This window comes from Aristolochia californica, unplaced genomic scaffold, assembly GCF_029961685.1.
Source record: "Aristolochia californica isolate CCGP_79_NKW_82.1479 unplaced genomic scaffold, dmAriCali1.0.hap1 SCAF_9, whole genome shotgun sequence".
In the NCBI taxonomy this organism is placed as follows: Eukaryota; Viridiplantae; Streptophyta; class Magnoliopsida; order Piperales; family Aristolochiaceae; genus Aristolochia; species Aristolochia californica.
This window is the reverse complement of record NW_027182290.1, coordinates 31,854,083-31,868,429: the sequence shown is the minus strand read 5'-3', so window position 1 is coordinate 31,868,429 and position 14,347 is coordinate 31,854,083. Positions and strand designations below refer to the sequence as shown.

The following is a 14,347-nucleotide window of genomic DNA, read 5'->3' as shown; positions in this document are numbered from 1 at the left end:
TTTTAAAGACTGGTGGGATAACTGGCATATGGGTGGCAATGTTCAAGGTGCTTCTCTTTTGGTTGAGTCATCTGGTGTTCAGTGGATGATTCTGCATTACATGGGCAAAGGGGTCCTGCTTTCCATTCAGCTCAGTGTGTTGACAACAGTGCCAAACTTATTAGTATTCTAAAATGTACAATTTAAATACTGACGATTTTTGCTCTACTGTTGCAGATCTTGCTAAGATCCAATCGCCTTCTTGAGGCTGAGAATGTGCAGAGGAAAATTTTGCATGTTCTAGAGCTGTCAAAGGTAGCTGCTACCAAGAAGCATTTGTCATCAGTTTATATGCCCACACTCACTCTGTCTGAGACTGTTGTACAATCTGCTTTTTAATCTTAGGGATGGGAGTCATTGGATACTATAGTTGCTGCTGAAAGTCTAGCTTTGACTTTGCAGTCAATTGGGAATTTAACAGAAGCCAGGGAGCTTTTGGAACGGTAAATAATATTTTCTTGTCGATTGGTTTTGATATACCTGTTTACACATATGTCACGCTTTTTGTTGATTTGTCATCTTCTGTTCTCGTGTCATGGATATTTTATTCTTCACCTATTTTCCTTTTGTCTAAACAGATGTCTTGAAGTCAGAAAGAAAATACTCCGTGAGGATGATATTCAGGTTGGGTTCCTGTTTTTACATATTCTTCCAATCAATTTCTTTTCAGTTGATACATCTCCAAAATATTTGCCTAAATCCTTCTAGCTTTCTTCAAAAAGTTATTGTTTCTTTGTTTTAATTGTTTTTTTTATAGATTTTACACTTATAAGAAGTCTCCACTAAAAATTGTTGTCCCAGATGTGAGAAAATGACGTAGATTTTTTTTCCTCAATTAATAACTGTTTGCACTAGAAAATATTGAAACTTCATGTGGGATATTTAAGCATGTTATTAAAATGCCAATAAGTCAGAATGCTTTGGAAAAAAAATCATCTAGTGTGGTTAATCAGCTCACTATTAAATGTGTTGATGGCAGAGAAATGCCACATGAATGGAGGAAAAGTGAGTTGTCTCTTTTTAAGGGCAAGGGAGACATCTAAAGATGCATAGTTGTTGGCTGATAAATTAATAACTGTTGGCTGATTAAGATAATAAGTTGTAGAACGGACATCTGAGCAATTACCTTCCAGTTGGTGCAAAGAGGAGTACATGAAAAGCATGTAAATTCTTTCCGAGTGCGGATCTAGGTAGATATGAGGCCCGTAGCAGTACAGACCACCTCAGCAGCTGAGTGGAAAACACAATCAAAACGCCGGGAGTTCCTCTCCTTCCAGAGGCACATGGGGATGTAAGCAATACATACCGATAAAAGGAGCTTGCCAAGACTGGGAAGACGGACCTTAGAGGGGTAGCTGCACATGGTGCTCAGGTCATGAGGGATGCAAAAATGGAGTCTCAGGCTATCGATTAGAGAGATCCAAACCTGCCAGGCGAAAGCATAGTGAAGGAGGAGGTGACTAATAGTCTCAGAGACATGACTTCTGCTAGCCTTTTGAAATGGTTTTGGCGCTTTAATCTCTATCCTAATGCTATTTGGAGACATTTGGTTGCTATGAACTTCGCTTGGATGGGAGATGGTGGATTAATGATGGTGACCAACGTCGTCTTTCACTTCTTTGGCGTTCCTTTTACCCTCTACGTGGGATCAATCACTACGCTAGCAATGGTGAAACAATCTGATTCTGGTCCGATCGCTGGTGTAATGGCATGGATCTGGGCAGATCCTTTGCCCCATTACTCCCCATTTGTTCCTCACAAAATGTCATGGTTGCTGACTTTTTCGTCCTCCCCTGGATGTTGAAATTTCCATTTTTGGCGTGGGCTCTCTGGTCCGGAGGCTATTTTAGAAGGTGTGGATATTCGGTCCGCCAACTTAGATAAAATTATTTGGACACCTGACCCCAGTGGAACATTTTTCGGTCTCCTCCGCTTACTTGCTCATTACCGGCAGACTTGAAGCTCAACCTCCTCATATCAGTTCTATCGCCTGGAAGATATTGGCTCCTCCAAAGATTCAATTCTTTCTTTGATGTGCCCTCCATGGCCGGATTCTCACGGCGGATAATCTTAGAAGAAGAGGAAATCTTGCTCCCTGCAACCTCTGTCCTCTATGCTCTTAGGCTCATGAAACTATCCCACATCTGCTCTTTCACTGTCATTTCTCTTGGAGAGCTTAGTCCCAGATCTTGCAGCGCATAGGCATTACTTTCTGTATGCCTGAGCAATTATCTGATGTTTGTCAATTCCTTCAACATATCTCCCTGCACAAGTTGGGTCGCATGTTGGCCTCTGCCTGCCTTGGACTCATTCCTTGGCTGCTTTGGCTGGAGAGGAACAACAAGTGGTTTAGCTCAAAATCCAACTCAACTGGTGAGATCACTGATTTGATTGTTGGGTACATTTCTGCGTGGCTTCACACAAAGGACATCTTCAGCACCTTCAGCAGCACCTCTTTGAGAGCTAATTGGCAATGCATCGCTCAAATGGCATGAAGCTGCCTCCCACCAGCCTGTTCCCTCGCCGCACCCCCCCCCCCCCCCCCCCCCCCCCCCAAGTGGTTTTTAAGCTAAACTTTGACAGAAGTGTTCGGGGAAACACAGGCCCGGCTGGTTTTGGAGGCGTTATCAGGGATGCCTCTGGTACTATTATGTTCACCTATGCTGGCCCGATGGGTGATTCGGATTCTACTGCTGCTGAACTCTTGGCTACCATGGGTTAACTACCTTTCGTGACCATTTTTGAGGCCCACTCATTGCTGAAGGTGATTCCAGCGTCCACTGCTGCTATTCAACCTCGGAGACACTGACATATTTATCACTGTGTTTCTGACCTCGAGGCCAACCTTACTTCTACTTGGTCTCATGTTCTCCGTTCTGCCAATTCTTTGGCAGATGGTCTAGCTAAACATGGGACCTCCCTCCTTGCTCTGGTTGTAACTGGAGGCCCTTTTATTATGTAATCTTTTTCTTGTTTAATATATCATCACTTTTATAAAAAAATAGAAAAATTGGTTGAGGCATTTTGAAAAACAATATAAATGGTAATTTTATGTCAGTTGTAATATAGAACACGTTTCTCCCTTTTCCTGTATAAAGTGTCCATCCTTTTGTTAAGCACCTAACCAATACTACCCAAAAGATCAGCCTGTTAGGAGCGGAAGGCATATGTACTTAACCCAGGACCCTAACAGTACCCCGCCCTTCCCCGAGCTGACGACCGCGGAGGCTACCACAACAGAGCAACAGGAGCCGGGTCGAACCCGGGTCAATCCAGGCACGTGACCATCCGCATCCATTTTGGGGGCGCTGGGATTCAAAGTCGGGATGCAGCGCTAGCTCTGATACCAAATGTTAAGCACCTAGCCAATACTACCCAAAAGACCGGCCTGTTAGGAGCGAAAGGCTTATGTACTTAACCCAGGACCCTAACACCTTTTTCCTTTATTGTGCTCTATATGTTTCTCACTTCTTTTTCCTATTGACTATTTCTATACGAATGCAGGTTGGTGCCAATATGCTGCATTTGGCCAGAGTTGCCAGGCTCAATTCTAATCAGGTAAGGAAGAGGAACATTTCTGAAGCAAATATCGAGCTTGATAAGGCAAAGCATCTTCTAGATAACTCAATAAGGTTGGTGGTAGGCTGGTAGATATTGTTGATATAATCAACTTACCTTGTTCTATACTGCATAAATAGAGTCTGTTTCTTGCACAGTTTTTTTCCTTTCTAGGTATATTTATGATGGAAACTGCCTGTGGCCATTGAGTGTGCTTCACATTTAACTTTAGTAAAGTGGCTTAGGAATATATAAAACCTTATTTTTGCAGTATAATTTAGCTGCAGTATATGTGCATATATAGAATCTGAATACATCAAGGTGCATATCACTAAATCTCTAGGTACTGTTGATGCACTCATATGATTCTCTGCTCTTCAATTTTCTCACACGCTTGCAGTTGTCTTATTTTATCTTTTGTTAATCTTTTGATGGGATTCCTTTCTTCTTTTGCTTATTGTTGTCATGTTTGATTGAAGTATTAATGGAAACCTGATAATCAATCTAGGCAGATTCTTAGCCCAAAGCCTTTGAGGGAAAACTTTGTTAGAGTTGGGTCCAGGTGAATCCCAAAATGACTACCTGAAGCTAGGTCTCTTTGCGACGAATAAACATAGCATCTTTTTGAATCCAAACTAATGCCGGAATTTTTTCCCGTTCTCAACAACTTTCATTCAGAGAACTAGGTTGGGACATGGAGCTCATGTGCAACTATATATTGGTAGACATGTTTTTCAATCACCAAATAATTTTTTTCTTGCTTGACCATTCTAAATCTTTCTCTTGATAGGATAGCTTGGAAAATTTTGGACAATCTGAGATCAAACATAAGCGAATCACAAATAAGTGGAGAGGTTCATGCAGCACTTATCATATTGGTTAGTCTTGATTTCTATGATTATTTTTCTTGAAGGTGAGGCTTAATGTTAAAAAGCATGTTTGATGATTGAAAACTTGTCTGTGCAGTTGCAATCTATAGATGCTCTGGGCCTTGTGGAGATAACAAAACATGAGTGGCAGGAACCAAAGGTTTGGTTTTCTTAATCTGTGATATCTACTGCTGTATTACTTGTTAAGCTTCTTCAATCTATTGAGACATTACATGGCTTCATAGGTCATCTTGTATTTAGACCATGTTGGTTATGCTAAACATCCATTTATTGGATGCACATATTGGCCTGATTGTCATAACTAAATGGATTTAATCGCATGCTGTTGGAAATCATTATAGTAAATTAGTGCCGCAACATCAATAATTTCATGGAAAGCTCCCCAATTCTCTAGGAAAGCTTGGTCCCATGTTCTGATATCGGTTAATTCTCTATCTGACTCCCTACCTTAGCAAGGAGTCTTCCTCCAATCTCTTGTTGTTATGGGAAATTCCCTTGCCTAAGCTGATCTTTGTTGCTTTCTTCTAGCTTTTGCTTGAATAAAATTTACTTGCATTAAAAAATTAGTGCTGTGAATCATCTTTTTAGATGTCATTGCTAGCAGACTTGGCTAACTTGACTGGGTTGATCCCAAAAGCTTGAGTTCAACCCAATTTCTGTGATGTGTTCAGTTATGCTAAATATGATTATATCATACCGGCATATGCTACCCTTTTTGTAATTCTTCACTCTTGAATTTTGCTCAATTAAACATCCTTTAAAAGACATATAGGAACTTCATTTTAAGTTGAGCTGTATCTTTTCATTGTGTGGTGACAAAGTTTACTAAATGAGAAAGAATAAAATTGGGGTCACCTTAACAAACAATCAAGGGGAAATAAGCTGAGTTGTACTTTTTCCTTTCCTTTTGAGAAGTAAGCTGAAGAATATAGAACCTAGGGAACATAAGAGAAAACACAGAGATAACGAGTCATAGATGTAATGTTCCTGTACAATGAGGGAGGTTGGGAGGGAGATTGAAAGGTTTGGCGTTGTAGGTGAGCAGCTTTGCCTGAAAGACAAAGAGGTTTGGAGGTGGAAAAGAATTGGGAGCAAAGATGGACAATCGTGTGAGAAGAAGTGGGTGGCAGTAGAAATCCTCAACCACTCATTTGAGGATTTTGAAGTATGAATGAACTATTTAAAAATTGATGAAAATTGGGAGTCAGAGAATGGAGACCCATTGAAATCATTGAAATGGTTGCATGCAAAAGGAAGGAAAATGACAAGAGGGCGTAGTGAGTGATGACTCAGTATGCGATGATTTGGTGAGTAAGAACTCAGAGACTTTTACTTCTCATTTGTCTTTGGCTCACCTCCTTAATGGAGACAATCAAATTCAAATTTCAAATGGTGGCTTAGTTGAAGGAGATAAATTGCCAAATTCAAAATTTTGCAATTGTGATGGGGAGCAGAACCTACCACTCGACCAGACTTTATTACCTGCAATTGACGCTGATACCCTAGTCGAGCAGTGCCAACTTGCTTTAATTGTCTATCCTACTATCAAACATTCTCTTCACTCACCCCGACACAACTTCAACGAAGCCCCTATATCTATTCACCCCCACAGGTGACACCTCAACTGCCCCTTGCCACCTATTATCCCCATATAGGCGAGCCTCTTACCAACCGACCACATACGTCAACTCCTACTAACTTCATCAATGACACTGGCGAAAATGAAGCACCTCCTCACATAACTACCCTACTCGCTATCCCCAACACAACTTACACTAGGAAAAAGAAACTTGTCTAAACCCGACCAAAGAAACCACAAGAAACTTGTCTAAACTTGGCCAAATTATATGCCATGTTGTGGCTGTTCTTCAATGCGAAACCCGACTTCCCTTGAATATGATGTGAGTGGACTTTTTTGCGTTATAACCAGGAAGTCGATTTAGGAAAGAAGTACGAAGAAGTTCAGGAATTCAAAAAGATTATAACCCAGAAAGGAAAAAAAACAGAAGTCTCCTCTTCCATGTAGTTTAGTCTTCTATTTGTATTCAATTATTCAATTGTTCTAGGATTTATCTTTTAGTGTTTAACTTTGGGTGTAACTGGGACTAGGTTAGTTTAATTGTAATTGCATTTTACTTGTTTCGTCTATTATAAATAGAGGCTCATTGTACTCAAATTACATCAAGTCAGTGAAGTTTTTCTCTTTTCCAGAAATTCAACATGGTATCAGAGCGGGTTATGTGAGTTGACTCGGTCAACCCACAAAGATAATGTGATCCTTTTTCTAGTTTATCATTTCCAGCAGTTTAGGTTTGTATTCTACCATTTTCATCATTTCTTGTCCTAGTACTCTTTGTTTCTTTGGCATTCGCACCTTCACACTGAAGCTTTCATATTTCTAATTATATGTTGACGGAAAGATCTTTGAGTCTAATTTCCAAATCAAAAAGAATTTGGTAATCGAAGTTTTCTACAAAGAGAAATCGATATTTGAAGCGACAAAGGTTAGGCAACAAGAGAGGTTCGAGCAACAACATAAAACTTCAATTTTTGAGTAGTTTTATTCTATCAAGAATGAGCTTTATATGGAGATTTATATGTCAAAAGATAGATATATAAGTCTATTCTATCTTATCAATCCAATTCTCAATCTGAGTTTTCTAGAGGGAGATATCAATTTCACGAGGGTCAATGGTTATGCTGGCCAAAGAAGAAAGAGTACTTAGTTTAGACATGTTACAAAGTCTGAAATCTATCAGATTATTTCTCCCAAAAGAAATATATTTTGCGAAGAAACATTATACTTGAATGAAAGTTAACGAAGTCTAGTTTCAGAAGGAGCAAATTTCATGTGAATTTGATCTATGTATAAGGAGATATTCATATTGGAGTTGTCAAGGGTAAAGCTACATAACAAGGCAAATCAATAGGTCATAAAAGGTTCAAGAATAAAGATTTTTATGTCAAATTAGGTATCAAATTAAAACTCTTTGAGTCTAGTTTCTTGAGAAAGAAATCGTTTGTGATTCAGAGTTATATTTTGAGAGAGATGGATATTAGAAGTATCGAAGGTCAGTTCTGTCGAAAATCTCTCATTTTCCTATTTTCTCTCCATGCATTGACGTGAATTGGGTTTCCTTTTCTTCTAGAAATCTAGTTTTTTTGCCAATTTGGTCAGATTTAATCACTCCATAATGTGCTCTTTCAAGGTATGTAATATCCTGCTTCGATGTTGTTTTCAAATTTTATGTTTTTGGTACTTGGTTGTGTATCTTCCATATCGTTGACTCCGAAAATTGTGGTCAACCTAAAAAAATTTATACTTGGTTAAATTTATTAAGTTCTACCGTTATACTCTCCCCTAGTTTTTTTTTTTTTTGTTGAAATGATGTTGAATTTTATTAAGAGAGCTCAAACGAGCAGATTACAGGAAGGGAAACCTTCCCAAACAATGAGAGATTGCTGGGAGGTCCCCTAGTTTTTTTTTAAAAAGGTCATATTCTAGATTTGTTTGGAAGTATGAGTGTGCCCAACATCTAGCATGTGTCAAGTCTTTTATTCTTCACCCAAGAGGTGATTTGTGTTTGAGCTACCACTTAAAAGTGAGTAGTCTCTTCCTTAAGCCCTAAAGTTAGGTCGTATTTTCGCCTTTAAAATTGAACGGAGTGTGTTTTAGATTGTGATCGTTTTGACTGGTATATGGAGCTTTGTCGTACGACTAGGAGTGATTTTCTTCTCCCACATTATGTTTTGTCCAAGTTGGGTCTCTATGTCCTTTTTATCCCCAATTTGAGAGGGAGAAGTAGAAGAAAAAGTACAAGAAAAAGGTATTTTGTTCTACATGTTATGGTAATTTTTATGTGACAAAAATATTCAGGATAGGGGGAGAACAAATGATGAAGATTTAACATCTATGAAAAAATTTTAGCCAATGAAGATTGAAGACCAATTTTTTTTTCCTAGCAAGCTGAAGTTGTGAACTCCAGCTTGAGAAGGAATGTTAAAGAGCAGATATGGAAGAGTCTTTCGTAATACTCACAACAAGAAGTCTCACAGAGCCATAATTATTATGGTGGAATCTTATAGGAGTCTCCTAGGAGGAAGTTTCACAAAAGAGTCTTAGTCAAAGGTGTTTTAGTTATGTTAGTCTTTAATTTATCTTCAGTTATTCAATTATTTTAGGACTTATCTTATAGTGTTTAACTTTGGTTGTAACTGGGACAAGGGTAGTTTAATTATAATTGGATTTTATTTGTTTCCTTTATTATAAATAGAGGCTCATTGTACTCAAATTCATCAAGTCAGTGAAATTTTTCTCTTTTCCAAAAATTCAATAGTTCTTTTTGCCTTTGGGCGTGGAATATACATGACCTTTATCAAAAATAAAAAAATAAAAAAGAAGCCATAGATGTAGCTCAAAGAGGTTAGGATCACACACAACAAGGAATTAAGGAGTAAAGAGTTATTTAAATAAAGAAAAATTCCAAGTAGACATCTTATTTTTTATTTATTTTTATCTTTTGAAATCCTTGATGACAATGAAAAGGAGATTCTATTAAAAGGAAAAAAGATACATTAGACTACTTTGGGATTAAAAGGCACAGGTTAGAAAGAAAGAACAATCTAAAATACTAATGCTGTTAGTGTCTTAGCTGGAAGTTTGTATCCAAAGAAAAGCCAAAAAAGTGTTTCCTGATTGTTGGTTTATAAGAAATCTTTAACTTGAGATCTTATTTGTGCCCTTCAAGGAAATTGCCTGGAAAATCTATAACGTTCCCCAGTAATTATTACTATGATTTCTAGGGAAATGATAGAAAAATATTGTTTTGTATATCACTGATTTGGTCAACCATGTCATTTTTTGGGTTCATGATAGGTTGCTTGATTCGGTCTAGAAAAATTGTCTTGACTGAATTGACTCGAATTTTGAAGGTTTTAATACTACATGTAAGTCAAAATTTCGATACAAATGCTCTTTAAGAGTTAATCATTAATTTTATTTACAAATTATAAAAGTAGCATAAAATTAATGCAAATATATAAATAATACAATTAATATATCGTAACATAATATAATTTTATAATATCACTCAAGCTATCAATTTTATATGAAACATCATATAATTTATGAATTTCATCATAGACTATAAATTCTGTAATATAAGAGGATACAGTTTTTTACTATGATATTTACGATAAATATATAAAATTTTTTAGTATAAGCTAACATATACTTTATATAAAATAAAAATATACTTTATAATGTATAATATATCATACATTTTCAAAATTTTGGTGAGATATTTCTTCATATAATGTAATATATGTAATTAATATACATATAGATAATTTTTTTTTTTTTAAAAAAAAAAAAAGAGTGGAGGGTTCTCCCCCACCTAAGTTAGATACGAGGGGAGAGGGGGCTAGTACCGCCGTACTCCTCTCTTCCCACCCTTCCACTTTTGGAGGTCGTTGCTTGAACAAATAAAAGCATGGTGGGATGGTGGAGGCTTCTACTGTACAAAAAAGAAGGATGAAAAGCTAGTCAATCAGAAATGTGCTCCAAGAATAGGGCATTGGCCTTTTCCCTAGCTAGCGAACCAGAAAGCAGAATGTTTTAAAGCCGATATTAAGCAGTTATAGATCATTGTGACTGGAGAGCATAGTTTTCAGACTTGCAGAATTGACTTGCAACTCAGGTGAGTTGGATCGGATTTTGAATTGGGTGAGTTGAGTCGTAGGGAGGGACTTGACTCTTCTGTTCTAGTCAAATCTCTTCTGATTCGCCCCGTGTCTGGTCACCAGACCGACGAGTTCCGATTCGACTCGGATGATCCGACTCAGATTTTCATGTTTCCGAGTCAGGTCCCAAGACCGAGTCGGAAAGCCTTGCTTGAGAGGAAGTGAACTGTTTCACAAACTGTTTCCTCAGGCAGTTACCATGAATAACTTCACAACATGTCATCTTGGTAGGAAATCTGTCATGACTTGCGTGTAAAGAATTCAATTTTTAGATATTAAAGACGAAGTTTTATTAACCTTTGGTTACAAAGCGAGGCTGGGAAATGTCCTTTGACATGTAAACCAAGGGTTTTGATTCTTTAGGTACATCACTGGCTTAAAAAAATGATTAGGATGGGACCTTTTTAGATTCTTTTCAGCATTCTATTACTTTTAACTTATCCTTGTTCACTGTCCATTGATCTAGAAAACATTTTCTTGTGAACCAGGAAGCAACTGCGACTCCAAGAGAAGGTGGACTTGCTCTTTCTCAGTTATTGTCAATCTTCAAAGAGGTAGGCACCATGGGGCCTTGAAAAACTATTCTCTCTGGTAATACACATATGCTGGTCAAACTGGTTCATCTATTGATTAATCTGCATATATGGCCTTCTGCAGCTGCACAGTTCTTGCAAGTAGGTAATCAATTTCTTCTTATTAATAGTATTATGGAATGAAGAATCATGTCAGATATTTTGTTCCCATGATAAGATCTGGTTAAGCTTAAAATCCTTGGCGACGGTGTATTCTGATGGTGTCATACATGTTGTTACATGATTTCCAACTTGATAATTTGTTGCAATTTTATGGATGGCTATTTTAAGATCAAGTTTTGCATTACATTGCTTCAGTAGATTCGAAGGTAATTTAGTAGTAATAAGTGTGAATTTTTTCTCATATTTACTATTCCAAAAAAGAAAGAAAAAGGAAGTAAGAAAAGAAAACACAGCATGATTTATTTGTAAACCTTTAAGAGGTATGCTTTCGTATTCGTTGTAGAATAAAATGAAAATCTCATGTACACCAAATGAGATCACTTGACTCTTGGTGAGACCTTTTCTTTTGTATTTGTAACTTTCCATTGTAAAAGCATACAAAATTCAAAGTAGAGTCATGGGATAATTACTTTGAATGTGGTAGCTGATATCAGGGTTATTTTTGCAGCCTGGAATTCGAAGGGCCATTCTGAAGTCACCGGAATTAAAAGCAGAGTATGTATCATGCTTGAAACATCTCATGAATCTCTTCAGTGAAGGTAACAGCGAGGAAATTCACAAATTACAAGAAGAAATAAAGCATTTGGAGGCTGATCCGTCACCAGGTAAGAGGCACAGAAAGTGATAAATTAAGTGATTAGTGAGCGTGTGTAGGCAGTCAGTGACTGAACTGGAATTATTTTTATTATTTTTATATATTTTGCATCTCTAATATCATGCTGGTTAACCTTGTAGCATATTACAGATATATACCTTTGGTTAAACGTCTCCTTGAGAGAGGCACTGGTTTGTATAGAAGAATTACCGAAAGGTCACATAATCCATGTAACTGGAACTTTTGACAAAAAAAATACTATTAATTTATTTATCCAAATGTAGAAAATTTGGCTTTGTTTGAGCTTAGGATAATAATTCACATTTATCCATAAAATCCAATTTGAATCATTAACCGAAAGGTAAGTTCCTTATCTTTTAGAAAATGGCATAACATAGCCATTTGTTCCGAGACCATTTTATGTCCTATGAATAATGGAAAATTTCATTATTCTATAATTGTCATTTCCTTCTTTTTGTATATGTTGGATTTTGGATCCCATGATAATGTCATAGATAATCAGCACAAGAGAGAGGAAACTGAAGGTGAAGTAAAAGAGGGAGAAGTGGAACAAGAGGAAGGAGAGAGAGAGAGAGAGAGAGAGGAGAAGAGAGAGTTCGAAGTTGAGAGAGTTTGAGAGAGGAGGGAAGGAGGATTAGGTTAGGTGACGTACCTAATCCTCCCCCTCAATGTATTTATTGTAATGAGAAACCCAATAATTATATCATTATCTTTTACCCTAAGAGGGGAGGAAAAGGCACAAAAATCAAAGATAATTTACATCATGCCATTATACTTCGAGTTTATCTTCCAACAATCCCCTGCAAGCTGGGGGAGAGAAAACATCGTAGATATCCAACTTGCCGCTTATAGTGGTCTGGATATTGGATGTGATTGGTTTTGTAACTATGTCCATCTGTCTTTGAGATGAAACATGTTTGAGAGGTAAAATACCAGTTTGAAATTTCTCCCGTATAAAGTGGCAATCTACCTCAATATGTTTTGTTCTCTCGTGGAAGACCGGATTTGAAGCAATATGAATGGCTGCCTGGTTATTACAATATAATTTCATAGTTTTTTTTTAGAATTCTAATTTAGTATGAAGAGATCTAATCCAGAGAAGTTCATTGACTGTATGGGCCATAACTATGTATTTTGCTTCTACACTGGATCTCACAACAATATTCTGCTTTTTACTTCTCCATGTAACCAGGTTACCTCCAACTAAAGTACCATACTCAGAAGTGGACTTCTTGTCATCAAGTGATCCAACCCAATATGCATCCACAAAACCTTGAATGTTGAAGTGACCATGATTTTTATAAAGAAGTCCCTTCCCCGAAGCTCCTTTTAAATACCTCAGGATCCTTTCCAGAGCTTGCCAATGGGCAAGTTGTGGTTTATGCATATACTAACCACACTTATTGCATATGATATATCCGGTCTGGTCAATGTGAGGTAAATAAGTTTTCCCACAAATCTATAATATTTACCTATATCAACATCTTCACCAGAGCTTGCACATAGCTTTATGTTAGCATCCATAGGAGTATCTGTTGGTCGATATCCCATTATCCTTATGTCTTCGAGTAGATCAAGAACATACTTTCTTTGAGATAAAACGACCTATGCTTTGACTTGAAGACCTCAATACCCAAGAAATATTTCAAAAGTCCAAGATCTTTCATTTTTGCATTTCTTCTCTTTGACTTCTTTTATACTGTCTGTATCACTACTAGTTAAGACAATATCATCCACATAAACCGCCAATAATACACTTCCTTTTAAGGTATTCTTGGAAAGACAAAATGATCTACTAAGCAGTAGATGAATCCAAACTACAATATTGTTTGGCTAAATTTGTCAAACCAAACTCAAGGAGATTGTTTTAAGCCATATAAAGATTTCTTAAATCTGCATATTGACTCCTCTTCAACCACAAAGCTAGGTGGTTGATGCATATAGATTTTTTCCTTAATATCACTATTCAAGAGTGCATTCTTTACATCCAATTGATAAACCGACAAAGAGGAATTAACAATGAGTGATAATAAGATTGTTACCGAATTTAACTTAGCCACTGGGGAAAAAGTTTTCTCATAATCTATTCCATAGCACTTACCCTTTTGCTACTAGACGGGCTTTGAGGCGAGCTACAAAACCATCTGGATTGTGCTTAATAATAAAAACCCATTACAACCCACGGGTTTCTTGCCAGGAGGAAGTGGAACAAGGCCGAAGTCCTAAACATCCTTGTGAACTAAAAGTTTGTATTACATTCTCTCTTACTAAGTAGTCTCTCTCTAAAGAATTGTTGAAATTTCCTATAGACTTATAAATTAAAAATATAAGTAGTGCAGTCTCTCCCCCATTAACTCTCTACAAAGAATCTTTGCAATCTTTTAAAATTAAGAAAATATAATAGATTTCCCTTGTTCTCAATCTTCTTCTCTCTTCTTGTTCACTTAACTTGTTTCTACTATTCAACCAAGGAATTGTTGTCTACATTCTTATAAAGTAAAAATATAATTCTTGCATTCTCTCCCTTGTCCCTCTCCTAACAATTTTGATTCATCCCTCACATCTCTCTCTCTCTCTCTCCACTAAGCAATTTCCTACTACTGTTTCACTCAATAACTCTTAAAAATAAAATATAAAAACAATATTATCATTCTTTTCCCTCTCAGATTCTCTCTCTCTCTCTCCCCTAACACATTTAATCAACATCATACAATTCTTCCATCGAGAAATTGCCATTACAGGAATTC

The 14,347-nt window shown here is 37.0% G+C and overlaps 1 protein-coding gene across 1 annotated transcript in view; it reads left to right on the top strand.

Moving 5' to 3' along the window:
• Window positions 1-14,347, top strand: part of LOC137940789 (uncharacterized) — a 38,682-nt gene that overhangs the window by 24,144 nt on the left and 191 nt on the right. Inside the window, exons 11-18 of the mRNA XM_068785915.1 lie at window positions 217-294; window positions 385-482; window positions 618-663; window positions 3,544-3,671; window positions 4,388-4,475; window positions 4,564-4,626; window positions 10,718-10,783; window positions 11,433-11,589. Of these exons, the coding sequence (XP_068642016.1) occupies window positions 217-294; window positions 385-482; window positions 618-663; window positions 3,544-3,671; window positions 4,388-4,475; window positions 4,564-4,626; window positions 10,718-10,783; window positions 11,433-11,589 (724 nt within the window). The remainder of the gene's footprint in view (window positions 1-216; window positions 295-384; window positions 483-617; window positions 664-3,543; window positions 3,672-4,387; window positions 4,476-4,563; window positions 4,627-10,717; window positions 10,784-11,432; window positions 11,590-14,347) is intronic.